Genomic DNA, 25031 nt, shown 5'->3' with positions numbered 1-25031 from the left:
CACGGACTCTGCATGGCCTGAGGTCGGCCCATAGTGGAGCCTGCAGGTCAGATTCTTAGAAATCCAAGCTCATTTTAGTCCATCTCGAATTTCTCCAGCATCCCTACCCACAACAAAATGTTGCCATGTGGTGTGCTCCCGTTCAGAGTTCCTCCCACTCAGTCTTTCAGGATGTCGTGTTTCTCATTGGCCTCTTTTTGGCTACATAGCTATCATAACTCAGTTCACTATTACAGGGAAGCCCCATTCAGGTGTTCTTCTTGTCATGTTCAGTCAACACATGAAGAGAGGGAGCGCTCCAGCCCTGCCCCTTTCTATTGACACATCCTGCATGTGTGGAGGGTGGTGGTCTAAACAAGAGAGCCTCCTGTATCCATGGTGGCTCCTCACACCATCCAGTTCTTAATCATGTGGAGAGCCTCCACAGACAGAGGAGGTCCTGTTCAGACCATTACCCTCCATGCACACAGGGTGACCGGTGCAACAATGGAGAGGGGCAGGGCTCGAGCACTCCCTCTCCTCTCATGTTGATTGAACATGGAAGAAGAACTCCTGAGTAGGCCTGGAGTGATAACAGAACTCCTTGCTGCTTTTGATCTCCATGAGCATCTGGGGTAAAGTAAGGGACTGCACTCCCCCCACCCCACCCCCCCACACACATCAAAGGCCTCTATAATGCACAAAGGACTCTGGGGGAGTGCAATAGGATGGCCATGTGTCCTACTTTACAGAGGTCAGCCCTCTGTTTGAAGGCCTCCTATATTTGAGGTCCTACTCTGGTTTAAAGATAAAAGTCCAGTCCTACTGAAGTCCAGTCTGAAGTCTAGTTCTACTCTGGTTTAAAGATAAAGAACCCTAAGGGCTCCTTCACACTGAGCTTTTATCCTGCCATTGAGATTGCTCCTTCACAGAAGTTTGTGGGCTCTTCACATGATGCTGTGATCATCCAGGGCATCTCCTGCACTAAATGCCCTTTGTTCCATTTTTAAATAGATCGCAGATAATGAGCTATCGAATTACCCTGTTGTGTTCCGCTTCAGTTTCCTCCGTGAAAAGAGTAAAAGCAGCAAGAAGAGGAGCGAGATCAATGAAAGATAATGGAAATACTCAGATATGGGGAGAAGGAGGGGGGAGGGGGGGAAGGAAGCAAGTGAAAAAGGGGGTCGTCGTGATCTTGCCAGTCACAGACTCTCAGCCCAACCTACCTCACAGGGTTGTTGTTGTGAGGATAAGACGGAGAGGAGGAGGATAATGTAAGCCGCCTTGGGTTCCTTGCAAGAGGAAAAAAAGGCGGGATATAAATGCAATAAATAAATAAATTTAAAACAGAAGCAGAAAGCCATGTTTTAAATGCAGGATTTTAGGCTGGTGAGGAGATGCCCTAAGAGGGAGAGCCAGCAGGGGGCTTGAAGTTGCCCATCCACCGTTAGCACCTGGACAACAGCAGACTAAGCAGGCCCAGGGGCTATCTGGTCATGGTCATCTGCACTGTGGTGAGGTGTATTGTATCTCTATTGGAATTACAGTAATTATTTCTATATTTGCATGTTTACATATCAATTAGCATATGCAAATTTTATGCAAATCTGACTGCTCTTTTGTCCTCTCTTTTGATGTTGCCTGTCAGGATGGACACTGAGCCCATAGAATCCCAGAGTAGTTCTGATTCTGAGGAAGAAGAGTCGCTCCTGGGAGAGGAGCGCGCTCCTCTTTCCCAGGGCCAACAGCTGACGGAGATTCCTCCCACCAGCATTCCTAGCTTAGATAGCAATCCTGGGAGTGACAGAGCGCGGGAAGCAGACTTGATGGACGTGTGACGCCGACGCAGAGAGCGGCGCCAAATGGAGGGCGCAGAAAGGAGGCGTAGTGCCCGGTTGGCGCGCAAACAATGGCTGCGCCCAGAGGATCCAAGGGAAAAGGGGAGGGACTCTCCTTAGCCCTTAAGTTCAGGGGTCTGCCAGTGATTCCCTTTCAAACAGGGACCAACTGTTCCAACTTAGGGCATAGGTGCTCTGCTGCTCATATCTAGTTGCTAACAGTAGAGTTGTTAAGTTGTAAAAGAGGAATAAAGCTTTGAAAAGAATGCCTTTGTCTGTGTCCGGACTTGGCTACTGGATTAGACTGAGAGAGGCCTCCAAAGAGCCCTTGACATTGCCTTTCCTCTTTTTTGGTGACACAGTGGCCACTCTAGAGCACAAGGATGGAGGATAAAAGAGCCAAGTAAGGACCAGGAAGTACAATATTTATGCCCTTCTCTCCTCCACACACGCTAAGAGGATTGACTGATGAGTATCTTGCCCAAGGGTTAAAAAAACAAACAAACCTGGAAGCAAACACCTGGGCGGCATATGTCCTACTACAAGTTCCCCTAACACTGACATGGGCAAGCCAGCAAGGGAAAATGTCTCCAGTTTGGGCTGACAAAGGCATGGCATAATGATGTCATCAAAAAGTGCCACAGTTAAAGATACCACAGAATATCGCACGGGTTCTGGGACTTTCAGGCGGAGAGGGAAGGTACCCTATTTTCTGCTTCCCAAATGGGATGGCTTTCACACGAAGCTTTTACCCTGTGATTGAGATTGCTCCTTCACGGAAGTTTGCAGGCAATTTACATGACGCCGTAACCCTCCAGGGCGTCTCCTGCACTAAATGCCCTTTGTTCCATTTTTAAATAGATTGTAGATAATGAGCTATCAAATTACCCTCTTGTGTTCCGCTTCAGTTTCTCTGTGAAAAGATGAAAGATAATGGAAGACTCAGATATGGGGAGAAGGAGGGGGGAAGGGGAGGGGGAAAAGGAAGCAAATGAAAAAGGGGGTCGTCGTGATCCTGCATTTAAAACGGAATGCAGGCTTTTAGGCTGGTGTAGAGATGCCCTGATATGAGATCCTGTTAGGAAGCTACTGAGTGAGCATCCTATGGGTCAAAGGCTTTGAACTGGCCTTCCAAATTTCATCATGCAGTGTAGGGTGCCTCTTAGGCTGTGTTCTGATAAAATCCTAATTCATATTAGTTACACATTAACTCCCTCTGGCTTTGCAAGTGTCTACTCAAGTTCAAGGCAAAAACAAAGGCTGAGTACATTGCGGACATGGTGGAGGTATCACGGAAGTTAACTTACATCAGCTACCCAATTACATATCAGAAGATTATTGCCCCTCCGTACCATGTGCCGGAACACAGCCTCAGTTGTGGAGCCTGGGCTAATACCTTAAGTTTATCCTAACAGGGACACTGTGTAAAGCTCCAGGGGGTGGGGCGGGGGGGGCTCAAACTGTGCCTCTAGCAGGAAGAACAAGGTTCCTGGTTCTCTGTACAACCACAGTAGCGTGCCAGAGAAAGGAGCTGCCAGCTCGCTTCCTGCTGCTCTGCAGTGCCACCTCTGCCAATGGCCAGGGATGGGCATTGCAGTTACCAATTCAACAGGGATCAGGTGATGGAAGGGCCAGTGGGGCTCCTCGCCGTCCAAGAGCTGAAGAAGGAGAGAAAAGAAACTCACCACGCACCAAACATAGAGAGAATCCCACAGACGAACCAGACGATTAAGGAGAGGCCCACGTTGCCGGAATTTTTCAGCACCCCTTTGGGAGCGATGAATATGCCGCTGCCCACCATGCTGCCGATGAGGAGCGAGAAAGCCCTTATGAGGGTGATCTTCTTCCTCAGGAAGACAGCCTCCTCTTTCTTCTTAGATTTCAACATGGCTCGTGGGATCCTGGGGCAGCAGAAGAGTGTCCAGGTTCTGACTCTGAGGTGTGGCTTGAGCTAACATAGAGGTTCTTTCCAATCAACCTAGATTAAAAACGTGAGAGATCTTTTATGGTGACTCTTAGCAGAACTGCACATTATGAAACAAGTACAGAGCTCTCAAACCTATGTCTGTGTCCTAAAGCAGTGTGCAGGCCGGGGGGAGGGGTGTTTATGAGGAAGAAGTTGAGGGTGTTTAACCCTCTGTTGTTTACCTACCAAATCTCCCCTGCAATCCTTCCCCAAACTATCCCATCCATTTCCACCACCCATCCCCATCCCCGCCAGCCTGGCTCTGAAACTGGAAATATGTCCCGTGGGTGGTGATGGAGGAACAGCCTGGGAAGATGGGATGTGGGGGAGCAGAATCAGGAGTCAGAGGAAAGATACCCTACTGATCTTCCTTTGCATGCTCCTCTATACCCACAGTCATGTTAGTTCAGCAAACATAGGTTTAGGAAGTCCTTCATTATAAATGATTCACATCACTTTTTTTTTTAGTCAGATGAATCAACATTAAATGGCATTTCCCCTCAATGCTGATATTGTAGAACCCTTTTGCTGCCTGAGGTAAAGGACAAGATCACCCCACCACCACCACTCCCAGTCCTTACACAGAAGCTGACTGGCCTGGCAGTTGAATTCTTACTTCAACGCTGCCGATGGGATGGCATCTTCCACAACAACACCTGAGGCAGCAGGTTAGTTTAGGGGCCCACAACAGGTTGTGTGGCATACCTAGCTCAGTTCTCCAAGGGAGGGAACAGCTAGAGAGTTCATAAGGAACAGCTGGGAGGCTGACACTACTGTCCCTCAGCAACTGCCACCTAAGGCCGTCATCTCACTCTGCCTAATGGTAGGGCTGGTCCTAGGTAGAACACAGCAGCACCCTCATGAAAACATTCCAAATTACCACATCCTGGGAAATGCTTGTTTTCTAGCAGTAGCTTGTGGTTTTACCTTAGAAAACCACTTTTACTACATGAAGATTAGTGGGATATTTATTGACTACCAAAACTGATGTGCGAGTTGTCTTTTATCTCAACAGACAATACTATTGGCCACTGAACTATTTTAGCTAATTTAGGGAGCAATCCTAAGGCCCCTAGACAACGTCTGAGGGACCATAGGATTGTTCGGAACCCCCAACCTCGGAAGGGGAGGTTGGATATCAGTAGGGTTGCACCCTTAATAATTTTTAGTATAAGATAAGTTGTTGACAGTTTGTTAAATTGCTACTTACTTCCTATCATTCTATGGTGACAGTTTGTATCTTTCTCGCTTTGTGTTTTTAGCCTGATGTATATGCAAAAGTCTGGTTGGCTATCGGGCGAACCTCAAGAACATGTGACACCCTCAGGAATGCTCTCTCTGATGATCGCAGAGATCAGGCAGGGACATAAGGGGTGAGGTGATCCCTAAGGTAACCTGGTCCCAAGTTGTTTAGGGTGCAATCCTATGGGGAGAGTCATCCGCCTCCGAACTCAGAGGCGACTGACTAACCAATGCAGGGAGGGTGGAGAGCAGAGGCGATCTTCTCCTCCATGCTCCAGCCACCCTGCATTGCGACTAGGGCGGGGGAGACCGGACAGCACATAGGAAGCGTTGTGCCTGCGCTTCCGCCATCCCCGCCCCTACCTGCCACCAGGAACACCCCCTTTCTTCCAAGCGCAGAGCCAGGGATGAACCGCGCCGCTTATGAGGGGGCGGGGGCGGGAGGCGGTTTTTCAGGAACTGAACTTGGAGTGCTGGATCCGCAGTCAGTTCCCAAAACCCGAAAAAATCCTATCGTTGCCTAGCTGCTGACTAGCAGACATAGGATTGTGCCCTTAGGGCTTTATATGATCAGAACAACATCTTAAATTTGGCCCGGTAACTTATCGACGCCCAGTTCTTTTAACAGAGGTGTAACATGCTACCGAGAGAAGGCCCCTGTTAGTAGCCTTGCAGCTGCATTCTGCACCAGCTGCAGCTTCTGAACCAGGCCGAAGGGCAGCCCCACAGAGGGTGCATTCCAACAATCCAGTCTTGAGGATACTAACGCCTGAACCACCAAGCTATCATGGTCCAGGAACTCTGATGAGATGTACTGTATTTGTATTTAAATTATAATTATTATTTCTAAATTTGCATCTAAAGATATAAACTAGGATGTGCAAATTGCTGTCCTCTTTTGTCTCTTTTTTGGTGATGGGTTTCCTCTTTTTTGGCAATTCATAAGTGGCCACCCTGGAAGTCATTCATACATCATGCGGAGTCTCTTTATTCTCCTCCGTTTATGAGGAACCATGCACGTGTGGCAGGACTGTTCCTTAAGCCTTGGTCCCCTGGCATAGTTTCAAGTTGCTTAGTTACCCTGAAAATCCTTAATCGCTAGGGCCCTTATATATCTCTAAGCAGTTCTGGCAAATCCCACAATAAGAAATTTGCTCCCTTTTGATATCTGTCTTTGTATCCCTCTTCTCATCTAAAAACATATTTTATCCTCCAGGTGTAGATTTTCTGTAGTGTTTCTTTCCTTCCCTCCCAGCTTCTCCTCTAAAATGTGTTTAAATACACATATATGATTTTAAGTTATTGTACATAAGCACTGCATACATTTTTATTGTGCTTTGTAAAATATCGAAACACCAGGTGGCAGGGGGCACAACGTACATAAAGCATTTGTGTCTTGATTTTTATTGGTTTAAAATGTTACAGCTCACATCTTGTGGGAATTTTAAACACACATACACATACACACACATTTAAATTCAGTATTTATACTTAACGTTATCAGTCAGTAATTCATTGTCATTATAAATAGAGGAGGATACAGCCAATACATCAATTCATTAAAGTTGAATGGATTTCACGTTTAATAAGAAATATTGTTTCCTTTCACATTTCTGTATGTAGAACTCCAGAAAGCAATAAAGAGAGGCTGTTTATCATCTAGAAAGTGTTGATTTTCTGTTCCCCTTCATTTATAATGAACAAAACCTTTAGACTAGACATGATCATTGTAATCAATAAACTTAATGCCATTCTGGAGCCGTGATCCAGCACAGAATTAAGTACATTTAAGCCTGTTAGAATCAGCTCCATTGTGGATTGTGGCCTTTACATGTTATTCCATTTCCAAAAGCTCCCAAGTTTTGCAATAATAAAATTAAATGATGATAATCCTCAACTGATCAATAAGCAATTCTGACAAACATATTCTGATGTAGCACAACAGTGCCCCCTAGAGCACCTGGTAACTTGGCACCCTGCTGGGCAACCTGAATAGGCTTATCTTGTCTCTTTCATTCCCAATATGCATCCAAAACCCTAAGCTCTTTTTTAGAATAGGCTAACTGAGTCTTCAAACCAGCTGAGCCTTTTGAGATTTAAGTTTAGAGTAGGTAGGAAGGAGAGTCCAGCTGGTAAGTAATTTTCTGATTTGCTGGCTAGGCCACTGACATCAGAAATGGAAGCTGTTAAATGATGGAACAAAACAACAGTCTCTGCTAAGGAGTCAGCTTTTATGAGAGCCAGTGTGGTGTAGTGGTGAGAATATTGGACTGGGAGTCGGGAGATCCAGGTTCTAGTCCCCACTCGTTCATGGAAGCACACTGGGTGACTTTTGGCCAGTCACAGACTCTCAGCCCAACCCACCTCACAGGGTTGTTGTTGTGAGGATAAAATGGAGAGGAGGAGGATAATGTAAGCCGCCTTGGGTTCCTTGCAAGAGAAAAAAGGCGGGGTAGAAATGCAATAAATAAATAAATAAATAAATAATAAAATAATACCATCTAACTGGAGGCCAAGATGCTCTCTCAGACTGTCCTCTTTGCAATTAACTCTGCATATGCTCTGGAACCCAAGACTCTACTCAAGGAGGTAATATGTAACAAGCTAAGTTAGATTGACTTCATAAAACTACCATTTTGTGTTTTCAGGACTTTCACAAGTTTTGATTGACTCATGTTTTCTGGGCTTTAGGCAGGAAAATCTAGAGCACCTTTCTTTTTATTTTTTTCCTAGGTCTGGGCTTGAGGGAAGGGACCTTAGCAATAGGCCTCAGAAACTCCCCAAGCTGGTGAACTAGGACAGCTGCTTGGGGAACAACATGGTGCCCACGAGCACCAACGTACCCAGGACACCTTTCTTGGTGCCCACCAAGGTGTGTGAGAAAGAGAGAGGGAGAGAAAAGGGTTGGGGGGGATTTTGAAGGGATCCTAAAATACAGTGAGTGTGGTCTTTCCTGTGCTTGCAGTGAGAAGGGAGGGATATGTCTGTATGCATGTATGTATGCATGCATGTATGATGGATACATGGTGTGTGTGTATGAGGGGGGAATGAGCTGGCTGTCAGAAGAGTGGAGAGAGAAAAAGAGTGAAATAGGTTTCTGTTGGTGTTAAAAATTGTGGGTTCAAAGGAATAGTTTTGTGTGTTTGGGCTCAGACTCCATCTCTGTCTTGTACACAGTTGTTTGGGCAAGTTTCTTGTCCTTTGTGACTAGCCATGCCTCCGATGGCAGCCATTTCGTGATGGTGCTCAGGACAGTTCCTCAAATTGCTCAATGTGCCCATGGGCCCAAAAAGGTTGCCTACCCCTAGACTAGGGTGTGTCTGGAGGTTCATCCAGACTGATGGCAGCCTGCCATACCCTATATATGCCTGCCCGAGAACTGAGATCTGTTGGAGGGGCCCTCCTCTGTGTCCCACCAGTACGAGACATACACTATGGTGGGATGTAGGAGAGAGCCTTCTCTGCTATGGCACCCCAGTTGGGGAATGCCCTCCTTTTGGAAGCCCGATTGGTGCAGACATTGGTCTCATTTCAGCACCAAGTAAAAACATGGCTTTTTACCAAAGCCTTTCAGGGCTAAATGCATTCCCTAGCACATTGTTTTAACTGTTTTATTGTTTTAGATTGTAACTGGTTTTAGCTTGTTTAATAGTTTAATATGTTTTAGGTGTTTAAATTATTTATTGTTTCATACTGTTTAAATTGATTTTAGCTGTACGCCACCCTGAAATTTTAATGATATAGGGAGGGATAGAAATGTTTTAAATAAATACCACTAATTCCTTTTTCTGGGGACCCCTTGTAAAGAAGGGGGGCACCAGTAGGAATAGTCATCTCCCCCTCCCAGTCCGTAACAATAGCACAGTACACTGGGAAGGTAAACCCTTGGCTTTTAAGCTGAATTCCTTTACATAACAGATTAAAATGCAAGTATCTTCATCCTTGCAGCTGCGCTTAATAATATTCTGCGTGTGTTTGGTATAAAGGAAATATTTACAAAGCTGATTTTTGTTCACATACTGTGTTTGCTTGTTGGCTCCCATCTCCTGCATCCCACTATATTGCACATTTATTTGAAGAATCAGGGGACATTTTAACTGGCAAAAACGTGCTATGTAAATTTACACCTGTTTTTGCTATGCGTCACCCCAGTTTCTGAGCATTTTACAGAACCGAAAGGAAGGGCCATCCATCTTATGCAGAAACAGTAAAGGTAACAAATTAGAATAGCAAACAGTCTACTGGCATAAGTCAGCCTGTTCTGTTAAGTCCAACTGATATCAGTGGAAACTCAAATGTCTCAACATTGGCATAAGGGCACAGGCCGTCACAGTCAAGACAAGCTCCAGGACTTAGGGAGGCCCTCTGTTGGGCCTCCTCCTATGCTGGTGGGGCCCTGTCCATAAGCTTACGTGGTGCTAAAGGCAGCAGGTGCCAATTAGCCTCTATTTTAAATTTCCCACAATGCCCCAGAATGATGCTGTATCATGGGAACTGTGGGAAATGAAACATGGTGGCTCACCATGCGGAAGGCCCAGGGTAGGTCTAGGACCAGCAGGCCCTGCTGGAGCACCTGGTTCCAGCAACTGCCTGTGGGTCCTGGGCTACTGACATCAGGCCTGGTAACAGTCATGAATGGCAACAGGACAGAGAAACAATTAAGGGCCAATTCACTCAAACAAAGAGTGGTGTGGTGGCCGCTGTCAACCTAATGTTCAGCCAAGTTGAATGGTCCCTTTGCCTCTCATCTTCAGACAATGGCCATTGCCCTAAATGTTCCTCACAGCCTCCTGTTCAGGTCTACAGCAAAGTTCCACCAGGTCCAAACAATTTCAGTGGCGTAGGTAGAGAAAAGGCAAAGGTAGAAGGCTCATGGTTAAGATAGCTGTCAAAAAGGCATGTCAGTTATTGATTATCATATAGAATTATTACTAATCATTCTTTATCGAATGACTACTCGTTCTGTATGCTTTGTTTCATTAAATATATATATATATATGTTTATTGATTTCATCAATTGCTGCTATTGTATCTCACCAAACGTGCTGGTTTTGAATGACGCTGCCACATATTTAAAAGGGAGAGTCTTACTTTTCTGTGGAAATCAGTAGGTTGGTGGTAGCAGGTTATTTAGGGGAATATTAGGGGACATTTGGACTCAGTGGACAAGCTGAGTGACTTACCCAAGTGCCTCTGGGGGCCAGGGAACTCCTAGAACATCACACCAGCCCTCTTACCTGGGACCCTTTATGGCTGGAGATCCTGGGAATTAAGACCTTGCATACACAAAGCATAAGGGCCGCGGTGGCTTAGTGGTTAAGACGCTGAACTGCAGACCAGAAGGTCAGCAAGACAGCAGTTCAAGACCCGAGTGCCGCGTGATGGAGTGAGCTCCCATCTTCAGTCCCAGCTCCTGCCAGCCTAGCAGTTCGAAAGCAAGAAATTGCAAGTAGATAAATAGGTACCGCCTCGGCGGGAAAGCTAACAGCGTTCCGTGCACCTCGGTGTTCAGTCATGCCGGCCACATGACCACGGAAGCGTCTTTGGACAGCACTGGCTCTTCGGCTTAGAAATGGGGATGAGCACCACACCTTAGAGTCGGACACGACTGGTTGGGGACACCTTTACCTTTTTTTATACACAAAGCATAGTCTCCTCTTCTCTGCTTTGGCCCCACCTGTGCTGTAGTGGAACTAAGGCTCACAGGGTCAAAGCGCTGGGACTTTTTGATTAGCAGTAGCTCACAGTAGCGGGGGGGGGAGGGGGAGAGAGATGTATCTTCTCAGCAATAATATATTGCTATGAGCTATCCCAGTTGTACTGTAAACTATTCTGGGGTGGGGGGTGGTCTTGAATGGGCAATGAAGGCCTATTCGCTTTACAAAAGTCCTGCTCCTGGCGGAGGTGAAAAGTCTCAGACTGGTTTATTGATATGGATCAACACAACTGCCTGAATTGTTGGCCTCTCCTTGGGGGCGTGGCTATAGAGACTGTCATGATGAGCACCTGCACTTCAGAATTTACCACTACACCACTGGGTTCCATCCCTACGAAACTTTATGCCACAATAAATTTGTTGGTCTTTAAGGTGCCAAAGGACCCATTCCTTTCTGCTCATTCTTCTATTCTACCTGAGATCTGAATTCTTGATCAACTCAATCAGCCCTACACAAGAATTTTCAAATTGTTCATTCTTCATTATAAGCATCATGCCCTCTCCTTAATCGCATCAAGATCACAATGATCATCTATTTGTGTCTAACATTTGCCACACTTGGCAGCAGCTCATAAATATAAGCAACTTACCCCAAAGTTAAAGGCGTACCATAGAAATTAATAGATATAGTATTATTGGTCCCACATAATGGCACTGAGACTATCTTCTCATTAGACCAATGCCTGTAGGTGGGAATGGGCAAAATGCTGAGTTTCGGATGAGACTTCTTCAAACTTAGTGAGGAGCTAAAGGAAAATTGGAACTTTCCTAGAAAAGCAAGCAAGGAATGCAAGAGCTTTCACACTGCAGAGAAGTGGGATCACAGAACTGCTGAATAATAAGAGGCTAAACTATTCGCTGGTCACAGGCACACTAGCAATGCTCTGAGCTTCTAAAGTCCTGGTTTCTAGCCTACATTCCTAGGAACCGGGTGGTCCTTCAGAAGCTTATCAGGGATTCCTCAGTTAAGATGATCATTAGTTAGGGTGGCCATATGTCCTACATTACAGTCCTCTATTTGAAGGGCTGTCCAGTCCATGTCTGGTTTAAAGATACAGAACCATAAGAAGGGAGACCAGAGGCCCTGAAATTGCCCATCAACAGTTAGGACAGGTCATCTGAGCAGACTCTACACAGGTCAGCTGGTCAGTTTTCTCCACTATAGTGAGATGTAGTTTTTGTATTTGAATTACAGTATTTCTTTCTAAAGATGCATATATATACATACACATTAGCATATGCAAATTGCTTCCTTCCTTTTCAAGGATGCAGTTCCTCTTTTGGGGAGACGTCTAAGTGGCCTCCCTATCATTAATGGTGGACAAGTGTTCCTTAAAGACAAATGAAGCCTCTCAGGAAAAGGTCTGTGGCTTCTAGAAGAGAGGGTGACACCAGTGGGGATTCCCAATACAAGTAAGAGCCTTTTCCAACCTGCTACCCTCTAGATGTTCGTGGAGTACAGCTCCCATTATCCATGCTGGCTGAGCCTGATGGGAAATGGAGTCCAACAAAATCTGCGGAGAGGGCACAAGTTTTCCACCCCAGATCTAAGGTATCTCAGTAAGGCCCATAGTCATTGTTTTGTTAGGTTGGTGAAATTCAGCTTATTTCCTAAGGAGGCTAACAGTCTAATCCTCAGCTTGGCTGGAGAAAAGCCAACAAAGACATTCCTAATGCTGGCACTGTAAAGCAGGGCTGGGCAGACTTTAGGCTTGTAGGATCTGCTTGTGTTTTGTTTATTTTTTACTAGAACACCGAGATCCACCCCCTGGAGCCTGATGCAAAAGAAATGTACTTAGAATTAAGAATCCTGAGCACAGACATCTGTGTTGATTAACAGAACAGAAGAGTTCATAGTTCATCCTCCACATGAAGACCTGCTCTTGCTTTCCACAAACTATGGGGGCATTTCAGCAGTATAATTTAGGGGGTGGGGGAAGTCATTTTGTTGTTGCTGTTGTTAAACAATCGGGAATCAGATCTCCTCATTTTACTGCACCGGTCTCACACACACACACACACACACACACACAGAGATTGAGATTGTGTGTGTGTGTGTGTGTGAGAGAGAGAGAGAGAGAGAGAGAGAGAGATGCCTTCACCTTATCTGTTGCCCATCCTCAATTTCCATGAGGTGAAGACTGGAGAAACACTCAAGAGGCTTGCACTGAGATTATCTTTTTACCCTTCAATCTCACGTAAGGTTTCCACTGGCATCCTGGAGCCAGAGGGCTCAGTGAAGTTACTAAAAGTATGTACTGTAGGAACCTGCTCCCTCCCCTCTCAGACATGAAGTTGCCCAACGACTCAACGGACTTTACCTTTATTAGGACCAACCAATATTCTGTTCAAGCTTTCGGGTTCTCCAGAACTCTTCATCAGGCTAGGAAGGTGGTACAAAAAGCACCTGATGCAGAGTTCTGGAGAACTTGAAAGCTTGCACATCTGGAGGGAATTTTGATTGGTTCTAATAAAGGCATTGCCCAACTCTCTGTGCGTGTTTTCCTAGTGGACCAGAAAAGGTATCTTTGTGAATTTCTTTTCTTTTTCAAGGGACTCCGGAATCCAAGCATCCTTCTGCTGTTCTCAGGCTCCAGCTGATCCCCAAATATTTGCCAGCCATATTTGTTTTGGGTTCCTGCAAACAACTGGGCATCCTGATGGCTTAGTAGTACAGTCACTTCAACAAGCTGTGGGCAGCAGCAGCAGCAGATGCTTCAGATGGCCCCAAAGCGCTTCTCCCTTCCCTGTAGTTTAGAAGTTTAGGAGTTTCATTGACCTTCCACTTCGTTAGTGACAGTCAAAAAGGAAGAGAGAAGTGAAAGCTTTTCACTCCCAAGGACAAGCCTCAGGGACAAAATGAGAGACTTTGTCTCATCCCCCACAACTGTTTTTTTAGCTGGGTAGAAGAAAACAAAAATAAAGCTAAGCATATCCCCTGCAGTGTTCTGATATTTCAGCAAACAACAGCATTCACAGAAATTCTTGTTCCTTTAACCATTTCGCCTCCAGTGATCAGCGCTGGTTTATCTCATATGGCAGCCTTCCCCCAACCTGGTGCCCTCCAGATGTGTTGGACTACAATGCCTAGCATACCCCAGGTTGGGGAAGGCAGCCTTATGACATAAGAGTCAGGAGCTGTCCCGAGCATCCCTTCTTGTGAGTGAGATTCTGCATTGCGCTGTTAAAAAAAAAAAAAAAAACTCATTTACTGGTTTACATGGTTTGGGGGGGGGAAAACAAAAGGCAGCCGGATTGGCCATAAGCAAGATCCAAAATCCTAGGGGTCCCCAACCTTTCTGGACCAGTGGGCATATATGGGAATTTGAGAAACTGCTGCGGGCACTACCACAAAATGGCTTTCATGGAAGATGCGGCTAGTCACATAATGGTTGTCATGAGGGCCTGGCTAGTCAAATGTGAGGTAAAGAGGTGGGGGGCGTAGGGGGAATAGTAAGGCTAGAGGCCATGAGGGAGGGGAAAACAGCAAGGCAATGAAGTAGATGGGAGAGGAAGAGCCAGATTAGAGGCTGTGAGGAGGAAAAACAGCAAGGGGAAGGGACAGAGAAAGAGTAAGGCTAGACGCTAGGAAGGGGAGAAACAGCGAGCTATGTGGTGAGGGGGGATAGCGAAGCTAGAGGCTAGGAGGGGGAAATAGCAAGGCAGAGTGGTAGAGGAGAGAGAAAGAGCAATGCTAGAGGCTAGAAAGAGAAAGAAGACTGCCCTAACATTTCGCAAGGGTTTTATTTAAAAAATCTTTTTGAAGGGGGCAGGGAGAGCTTCATGGGCAAGATTGGAGGTCCCTGAGGGCAACCCACTGGGGTGGGGACCCCTGCCCTAAAGTGCAGTACTTTTGTTAGGCCAACACAAAGATCACCGAAGATGTACACGCTTTTGAGATGTAACATCTTGCCTCATTAAGAGATCTGGAGATCTCAGAAGCTTTCACATTTTTTGTGATCCCTGAGTTGGCCTAATGAAGATATTACACCATATGGATTTTGGTTTTAGAAGGAGATTAGACACATGCATGGAGGATGGCTTGATCAACAGCAGTTATCTATGATTGCCGAATGGAACTTCCATGTTCAAAGACACTATACCTCTTAGTACAATTTGCTAGGAAACAAAATGGTGAAGGGAGGATAGTTGCCTTGTTACCATGTCCATTTGCTTGTAACAGCTGGGACCAGGCTTCAGCCATTGTGGTGAAGAGTTTGTTTGTTTGTTTGTTTAAGGGTGCAATCCTATGCATGTTTAGACAGAGAAATGTCCTACAACTCCCAGCATGCCTCAGCCAGCATGGCTGGCTGGGGCATGCTGGGAGTTGTAGGACTTTCCTCTGTCTAAAACTACATAGGATGATACCCTAAAGCACACATCTAGGGATGCAATGCTATGCAGGTTTAGACAGAAAAAAGTCCTACAACACTACATGGCTGGGGCATGCTGAGAGTTGTAGGACTTTTTTCTGTCTAAACATGCATAGCATTGCACCCTAAACTATTCTAAAATTGGCCACCTTTTTGTATACACACACACCTCATACCCGCTTATTTTCCCTAACAAAAAACTCAAAGAGGCTTATGACAACAACATATACATACAATAAAACCAAATTCTCCCAAATGCATTAAGCAACCATTACTACAGCATAACAAAAACCCCAAAATTCCACAATGAACAAAAACATAAAAATAGCCAGGTTGTGAAGCAGAACACTTTCTTCCCCCTCCTCTGGAAACATATTATGGGGTTATATGTGTGAGCCTTGTCTTTAAGAGCAGCTCCAGAGCCAAGTTTCCCATCTTTTCCCATCTCTGTTCCAGGAAACAATCTATTGACATCCACGTATCCATAAAAAAAAAAAATCAATGGCACCCTTAGTGTGACAGCTTCACTGCCTAAGATCATAGCTCCACATCTAAGCACCCATGTTTGTTGAAGGTACGCTGAACTTACACCAAAAAACAACAGAAAGCATTGTAGCTCCTGTAGGACAAATAGATGTATTGTGCCATAAACTTCAATGAACTAGAACCCCTCTTGTCAGCTGTGGAGGGGTGTGTGAATCTGGATTGAGACCATGGCTTGGAGGAGGGGCGTTAACTCTTTTCCCTGTACCATCTCCTGGTTGGATTCAGACTTAGTCACGCTTAATTTTTGTTGACCACCTAGAGAGCTTCGGCTATTGGGTGGTATAGAAATGTAATAAGTAAATGCTTAGAGCAGACCCATTGGAATCAAGTCATGTCTAAGTGGTCCCATTCATTTCAGTGGGTCTACTCCAGGAGTAGGCGATCTGGTGCCCCCCAAACACTTGCCTTGGTGCCCACCAGGACACCCTACTTCTCCCAATTTGTATTTGAAATATATTTTTTATATTTTCTTACTGGCAGCTGAGATTGCTTCAAGGCGAAGCGGAGGCCTTTAGCTGCTATTATCTTAATTTCCCATGAATGCCTTTGGGCAGGTTACTTGTCCTTTGTGACTAACCATGCCCAGCCACGGCGGCCATTTTATGGTTATGCTCAGGTCCATTTTTCAAATTTCCAAATGTGGGCCCAAAAGGCTGCCTACCCCTGCTCTGCTCTAAGCATGACCACGTCTGGATCTAACCCTCCTTTGAAAATCCCCTCCTTTCCAGCTGCTATTTGCCCCAATTCTAAATAAATAAAGGCATTTTGCTTAGGACAGGCAAGAAAATGGCATGGGGAAGAAGGATTAACCTCCCTACACACACACACACACACACACACACACACACTGCAGCTGTCTCAGTCTGGATCGTGAGCGCACCTGCTTTTTATAAATAAAGAGATATGGCTAGTTTTGAACTGCATGCTTCAAGTCATGTCTAACTGGACTCTCAGATACATGCACATCCTTAAACACCCATGTGATGGCATCAGGGGGCCATGGCCAGTCTAAGCTCGCAGGCACGCACATGTAGACACACAGCTGGGATATGCATTTTGCATGTTTGTTGTGGGAAATGTGTGTGTGACAGCAGTGAACCCACAGCATACACAATTGTCTATATAAAGTGTGGAACTGTCCTAGGTAGCTCCCTGCAGGCCTCTCTCAAAGCCAAGGTTGTTCTACATTTTCCAGCAATGCATGTCTTGCAATATTCAGTTGCATCCCTTTCACTAGACAAGACAAGCAACTCTGCATCCTGCACTAGCAGTCACACATCCTGCACTTACTTTATCATTAAAGGGAATTTCTTGACCAGAAAGAGTTTTTGGCAAAAATATGCAAGTCCTGCTTAGAATCTTTCTTTTGTTTTCTTTTCCGGGGGGTCGGGGGGAGGAGCTTAGCTCCCATTCTTGGACTGGAAAAAAGGTGGGAGCTCTTATGAAAAGAAAAAAGGGACCATTCCCCACCCCCTCATGTTTCTCTCCATGACTTCACTGGTATCCACAAACAGAGGTCAAGTCACCGTTAATGATAAATAAAAATGGACTTACTCTGTCTTGATCCTGCTTAGCATTAACCTTTCATTTACATGTTCTGACACTATATTCTTGCTTGCACTGGAATGTTTGGCAGTGACTTTCCTTTTATGGGGTCTTTATAAGTGACACTTTAAGAAGGGATTTTGCATTTCCCAAATTTGTAAAGCAAATGAAAAATTTACGTTGACCAAAATAAATATTTTATTTTAAAAGGGCTCTCTTCAGCTTCCCATACTGCATCATCGATGTCTGCATATGATGCATTTAAAGCTAAAAAGCATTAGTGCATTACTCAAAAGTAACCCCCATTGAAGTGAGAGAGGTTAAACCCCAAGTAAGCATGCCTAGAACTGCAGCTTTAACATCATTTGTGACAAATGCATTCTGATGGACTACCTTCCTAGCTAGGGTTGCCAACTGACCAGAAAAAGTAGCCTGGTCCTATGCCTTTACAGCAGGTTGAGCTGCATAAATCAGCAGTCAAGCTTTACACAGCGTGAAGATAACAAATACCAAGCTGCAGTTAAAGAGTAGGAGCAGGAACCAATACAAAAAAGTTGGCAATTCCATTCCTGGCTTTTCCCCAACTCGCTCTCAACTTTCACGAAGTGGCCACCCTTACCTGTTTGTACCTCAAGTAGTCCCTTTAAGAATCTCCGGGACTCTGGAAGCCACTCACCTATTGTTGCAAATGCCCAGTGCAGAAGCACTAACTCTCTTGGCACAGTACATTAATTCTCCCTGGAACCCAAACTCCTCCTCTGAACAGATCTCTACTGGGTGCCTCTCTGCTGTTGTCCTCTTAGCTCAGCTGTTACCCATTTATTTACAAAATTAAGCCAAAAGCACAAGTTGTGGTTGAGTGAGCATAATTTCTTTTTAACCCTCTGAAGCTTTTCGAAATAATAATAACTATAATAATAATTTAATTAATTATTCCCTTGCAAGAACTATTGTCATCTGAAGCCCAGCTATACACAGCTTTCTGCCTATTCTCTGCATCAAAGGCAACCCACCCCAACTGGTACTCTCCAGATGTGTTGGATTTCAATTCCCAGCATGCTGGCTGGGGGGTTCTGGGAGTTGTAGTCCAACACATCTGGAGAGCAGCAGATTGAGGTGGGCTGATCAAAGGCATATCTGCAAATCAAGAAAGCTTAAGCTGGCAAAAGTAGTACTTCTGCATTTCTCCTTTGTAGATAAATACTTTAGGTTGCAGTCCTATGCACATTTATCTGGGAGTAAGCCCCACTGAACATATTTACATGGGAGTAAGCCCCACAGAACTCAGTGGGGTTTACTTCCAAATAAACATGCACAGCATTCTACTGTTATTTGTTTGTTTGTTTGTTTATTACATTTATATCCCGCCTTTTTTCCTCTCTGAGGAACCCAAGGCAGCATACATAATCCTCCTCCTACTGTTATACAGGGTGTTTCAAAAAGATGGACCCAATTTGAAATCACTATATCTCTGCAACCACGAACCGCCCATGAATGAAATTCTTACCACTTGAAAGGGTGGGGCATAGAGTTTCAAATGATTACGGCTAGATGCCTCTCTCAGCGCACAAACAGCCCCTAGCCTCAGTCATTCGCAAGATGGCGACCCGCAACGCAAGGCGTCTTGCGTTCTGCAGTTCAGCAAGACTGAATCCGTAAATTATGCGCTACACTCTTGGCCGCCAACATCTCCAGACATTACACCCTGCAACTTTTTCTTGTGGGGATATGTCAAAGAATGTGTTTTTGTGCCACCATTAGCGACTAATCTGGATGACCTCAAAAACAGAATCACGGCAGCGGTGACTTCAGTGGAAGAAGACACTTTGAGAGGCGTTTGGGACGAATTCAACTATCGTCTCGATATTGTCCGTACAGCTGGAGGGCACATACAGCATTTATGAAATGGTTAGTAAAACTTGATAACTCATTAAACCGTTTGTAACTTTTGGTGTAATTGTAACATGTTGCCATCGTGAAATATACTGCTTTGAAAGTGGGTCCATCCTTTTGAAACACCCTGGTATATTTACATTACTCAAGGGCTCGATATGGTTTTCCACAGTCTTTCATGGTTGTTGTTTTAGATAAACTCCTAAAACAACTCTGACAAAGGAAAATTCTTCCTCACACAACACATCCACATCATATAGAATTCATGACCAGAAGAAATGGTGATGGCCATCTGAGTGGGCTACAAATATAAATAAATAGGGGCACAGTCCTATTACTTCCACATCCGACGCTTGAAAGCCTCCAAACTCGGAGGCTCACCAGTATCCAGCGCAGAGCAGGAGGAGCTGCAGAGGCATCACCTCAGCTGCTCCTCCCACTCTGCATTTTAGCTGAATGGGCTTTTTTGGCTACCTAGCTCATATCCCAGCCGCTCCAGTCCCCTCCCCTCCCCCCTGCTTTCCTGACCTTGGAGAGGCAGCCGTGCAGCTCTCTCCACACCAGCTGGGAGAGGGAGGGGAGCATGGATTCCCAGCTCTGAGGTTGGAGCACTGTCTCCAGCCTTGGATCCAGGAATCCAAAGTATCCAGTGGCCGCTCAGATACTGTCTAGGGGCCATAAGATTGCTCTCTAAACGGCTTTTAAACAAAGACCAGGTCAATTCATAGTGGATGGCTCTGCAACTGTGACAATTAAATACAGCCTCCGGAAGCAGTCTATCTTGGATTCCCATGTTCTTGGACTAGGCATCAGAGGATGGTTACCTCTGTCTGGCTGTGCTTGTGAGCTTCCCAAAGGTACCTGGTTGGCCACTATGGGGAGCAGACTGCTGCTCTTCATTGGTTCTTTATCTCAGGGGTCCTCAACCTTTTTGGGTCAGTGGGCATATTTAGAATTTTGATCGTGTGTCATGTGCACAAAATGGGTGCCATGGGGGACTTGCCATTCATAAAATGGCTGCCATGGTGGCACAGCTGGTCACACAACACTGATTTCCCAGAAGGGAAACTGGAGAGACTCAAAGAAAAGAAACTTGCCCAAGAACCTAAGTACAAGGCAGAGTTAGGGGTTCAGCTCCAAAACAAAACAAAAACACACTCTTTTGAACCCAAATAAAGATGGGACCAGAGGACAGCCCTTTGCTTTACAGTATGTCAGCCTCCTAGTTTAAAAAAATATTTTTTTTAAATTACCAACATACAAACTAGGCGGCGCAGGGAGCCTCAAGGTTGCCAAAAGAAGTGTCTGCAGATACATTGGTGCCCGCAGGCACCACGGAGGAGCCCTCCTCAGCTTTATCTGATCCAATGCAGGGAGTTCTTGTATGAAGTATGTTAGTCTGTGAGGCAGTGATTTGCCCAAGATCAGCCAGGTGCCCCACCAAGCGGGGATTTAACTCATACCATCTCTAATTGCATCCATGTCTCATTATTCTTCAGAGCAAAAAGGAAAAAGAAACCCCAAATCCCAAGGGAAACGGGGGGGGGACACACCCCAACTTACCTGATACCGACAGGTTACCACTGAAGCTTCCAAGAAACAGACTACACTGTCCTTCCGTTTTTTCCCCCCAATTCATTTTTAAAACTAATTAAGTTCTTGGTTCCCATCATTTCCAACATAAATATAACTTTTTCATCACGCATACAAAGGTTTACCCCTTCAGACCACTGTATGAACATTAACGAATAAAGCTGCAGGAAGGTTAGATAAATACTATTTTCTTGTTTGTTTGATTGATAGATGATGAAATTGAGGCAAGAAGCCATGAAATTAGTTAGCAAAATGCAACAGGATGTTCTGAACAGTGCCAGGGACATGTACCTAGAATACTTCCCTTCTAATCCTTTTTTCTTTGTTTTACTTCTCCCTCTCTCTCTCTCTCTGTGTGTGTGTGTGTGTACGCCAATAAATCATTGGATCATGTTGCTACAACGCCATGTCTCTTTTCCTGCCTCACTGTCATTGTAAAGAAGAAGAAGAAAGCTATCATGTTCTAGAGAAATTAACTCATCGGGCTCGCTGTGAATGATGGGAGATGTAGTCCAACACAACTGGAGAGCACCAGGCTGAGGAAGGCTAGTCTAGACAAAGTGTAGGCAAGATCCAAATATTAGTGCTGCATTCCTTAATCAGCAGGTTGGAAGGAACATGGTAGGGACGTCCTGTCCAATCCAATGGAGGCTGGTGGCTCCGATTTCAGTGGGGCTGTGAATCCATACTGGGTTTCAGTCAGAACCAACCAAAACTCTAAAGGAGCTCTCCAAGGTGCTGTGTCCTATCCCCAAAATAGTATCAGTACACTGGATAGCTCCTTTAGAGTTCTGACTGATTCTGACTAAAACCCAGAATGGATTTACAGCCCCACTGAAATCAGAGCCACCAGCCTCTACTCGTCCAATCCCTTGCACTGGATAATTTAAGACCTTTTAAAACCAGCCTTCTCCAACCTGCCACCTTCCAGATGTTTTGGACTTCAATTCCCATAAGCTCCAGCCAGCCTGGCCAATGAGTTGTCATCCAAAACATCTGGAGGGCAGCAGGTTGGGGGAGACTGGTTTAAATCTCTTATCCTGACAACAGCACTATCCTGTCATTAGCCAACCAACTCAATTAACTGGATGATAAATAGAGCTCAGAGTCAGCAAACCTGACCCCCGGCATGCTACCGCAGAGACAAGCAGTCCAGCCAGCTCCGAAAGGTGAACGGCCGCCCAGTCTGCCAGCCAGGTGTAGTGTAGGGTGATGGGAAAAAGAGAGGAGGCATTGATTGCCCATGGGAGAGGATTGTTTTCTAGCAAGCATAGTAGGTCAGAGTTGAGAGCATATCCCCAAGCATTATTTCTCTGACAGGCAGAGACAAGCCAACACTTAGGCAACCCCAGCGTGAGGCACGAGAGACAAACAGTCCAACACCAGCAAGTCCAAGAAACAGTCTTATTGGGAATTTAGGGGTCAGCGGTACAAGAGATCAGTCCAGAAAAGCAAGGTGATGCAATAAAGGTGATATTCCAGCAAACAGTAGGTCTCAAATGAGGCCTCTTAGCTGGAGCTTCCTGAGCTCCATCCAGGACTAAGCTGCAGCACCTCAGAGGCTTCTAGGAAAAGTCCTCCTCATGAGGAGGGGCCTACCTATGAGGAGGAGGAGCCTTCCTTTGCGAATGGACATTCCTTTTCCCAGGGGTTCTTCTGGCCTGCCTCTTGAGATACCAATGCTGTCAGTGGCGGGGAGTCATTCAGCCTCTGTCTCAGAGACAGAGATCTGCTCCTTTTGCAGGGGTAGACCTGTGGCATTGTCACCTGAGGGCCCAGGCTTCTTCTGGCATGGGCTGCTCCTTGATGTTGTTTATCTTGGTGAGCTTTAGCGCGTCCTCTGAAGAGGATTCCTCCAAGAGGAGCATGACATCAGCTAGGATGGCTGTGTCTCAGTGCCTGGCAAATCAAATGGCCTTGGTGGGCCATATGTGGCCCACCCTGAACCACTGAGGGGGCATGGCGAAGAACATCTGATTTGTTCAGGAATCATCTTTTAGCTCAGCCTTGTAAATAAGCTCCCAAAAGTTACTAGCCTGCAAAACCTTCCACTAGCCTGCTGGCGGCTGTCCAAAGAGGGTCAGACAGCTCCATACTTCCAACAGCACCTCGCTGTATTTTTCTGTTGGGTGCAGAGGAGGGGCAGGCCACGCCATCTCTCCTCCCCGAGCCTGCTCACTTGCCAACGGCTACCAGGCTATTGCTTCAATACAAGGCTGTTTTAGTTCCAATGTCTCAGACCAAAATGTGAAATCCACTTTGCCTGTGTGCTGCGCAGGAATCTTGTCAGGCAAAAAAAGATGCTGGCAGCAGCATTATTTTCCCTGTTGGTTTAGATACAGCCATGGCAAAATTCTTGTTGCAAGGTTTACCAGTATGTATGCCCTTCACGTTTCTGAGGGTCAAACTACTTACTATACACTGTTGCACATTTTTGTCCCTCTGTGTGTGGTTTTTTTTTTTTCAAACTAAAAAGCAGCCTTGGAAAAACAAAGACCAGCAGGAGTGGTTCTGCTTTACCCCTTCCCTTCCTGCCATTTGTCTGCTATAGTTGTGTGTGTGTGTTTCTCTCTGTACACACACACACACACACACTTTTTCTCCTTGTTTGGGGGGTGGGATGCAGGTTGGACTCAATGGTCTTGTAGGCCCCTTCCAACCCTACTATTCTGTGATTCTATGATTCTAAACCCCCTGTATTTTCCCCTATGTTTGGGGAAACAGCTGGCAGGGGTTGATTTTGATCAGAGAAATGGCAGAAAAGGCAAGGATTATGCAGAACCTTCCCCCACCCCCCCACCCCCACACACCTCTTCCACTCCGCAATGGCAGCCTACAAGACTCTGGCAGAAAGATATCCATAACTGTTCAACATGTGGCTTGGCCCTGCAATTCCTGGTTATTGTTTTTTTTTGGGGGGGGCGGTGTTGTAAATAGTTTGGAGCAGGTGATGATGACCCACATTTACATTTTGCCAATCTCTGGAAAAAGTTCAGATGCTTTACCAAACAGCAAACAAAGTCTCAGCCCTTCAGGACATGGGCTGAGAGTGGGGGAAAGAGTCAACACATTTAGTTTGGTTTTCTGTGTTCAAATGTAAAAGGTCTTTTCAGTTAAACTTTGTTTAAGGAATGAAAGATTTGGCCATTACATGTTGGAGAACGCTTCCGTGGGTAACTAGATCATGGTCTGATGGTCATCTTCTTGATTTATCTATTTAGATTTCAAATGCTGCCCTTCCCAGTCCTCCAAAGAGAGTTATTTAGAAGATTAGAAAAGCAGGAACATTTTTATTCAAAACTAAAAAAACGCAACAACACAACTATGGATCAAAAATATTTCAGCCTGTGTTCTCAGTCAGATCTGAAAAATCCTATTTGGAATGTTGATGCACCACACAGGCAGCCATCTTGAACCACAAGTCAATACCAGTTGTAGAAGGAAACCAGAAGTCACCTCTCGGGGCCTTAGCCCTTTTTCAGCAACTGAGGTGCCATCCAAAAAGCTGCCATTTCCTCCTACCATCCAGATATTACAACACTATTAAATGAAACTGTCATTCCTCTAGCATAGGTACTTATTCCTGACTACTACTAGAAACTCTCCACTGCTTAAAGACATCCCACCAGCCTGGAAAATGCAACTTGATCCATCTCCAGTGCCACAATTGTGGAAAAGGGGGATATGCTATCCGTCCATCTCATCTTTTAACACATGATAACCAAGGTCAACGTAAGAACATAAGAAGAGCCCTTCTGGATCAGACCAAAGTTCCAGCTAGTCCAGCATTCTGTTCACACAGTGGCCAACCAGCTGTCAGCCAAGAAACCACGAGCGGGGCATGAGCGCCACAGCACCCTCCCACCCATGTTCCCCAGCAACCGGTGTACATAGGCTCACTGCCTCTGGTACTGGAGGTAGCACATAAGAAATGTAAGAAAAGACTAGCCATTGAGACACATGAGATGAAATATGTGGCCATGAAGGAACTGGATCCAGCTTGAGTTGTAGGACTTTTTTCTGTCTAAACATGCAGAGGATTGCACCCTAAAAGACATGGTGTGGCAGAAGGAGCTGCAGCTAGGAGGGAGAGCGGAGGTTGCTCTGATGTTCGAAACCACCAAAAACAACTCCCTGCAGTTTTGGAACAAGCTAGAGATAGTCATTAAAAGAGGAAACAGTGAAAAAGGTGGCCGTGTAAACAGACGCTGCACTACAGGGGGGATTTGGCCCCTGGACCTGAGGCTCTCCACCCCTGCTATACATCCTTACCTGAGAGTGAATCCCATTGAACCCAGTGGGGCTTATGTCTGAGAGCATCTATAGACCAGCAATTTATT

The 25031-nt window shown here is 45.5% G+C and overlaps 1 protein-coding gene across 1 annotated transcript in view; it reads right to left on the bottom strand.

The window, feature by feature from the left end:
* Positions 1-20786, bottom strand: part of LOC146339490 (cystine/glutamate transporter-like) — a 54980-nt gene extending 34194 nt beyond the window's left edge. Inside the window, exons 1-2 of the mRNA XM_084809526.1 lie at positions 20662-20786; positions 3510-3795 (exon numbers count right to left, since the gene is read on the bottom strand). Coding sequence (XP_084665652.1) covers positions 3510-3705 — 196 coding nt within the window. The 5' untranslated portion in view covers positions 3706-3795; positions 20662-20786. The remainder of the gene's footprint in view (positions 1-3509; positions 3796-20661) is intronic.
* Between the last annotated feature and the right edge of the window lie 4245 nt (positions 20787-25031).

The sequence above is a fragment of the Heloderma suspectum genome, chromosome 7, assembly GCF_057233095.1.
Source record: "Heloderma suspectum isolate Gila_16-S chromosome 7, 16-S_ref, whole genome shotgun sequence".
Taxonomy (NCBI): Eukaryota; Metazoa; Chordata; class Lepidosauria; order Squamata; family Helodermatidae; genus Heloderma; species Heloderma suspectum.
Note: the sequence above shows the minus strand (reverse complement) of the source record. Positions and strands in the feature narration are given on the sequence as shown.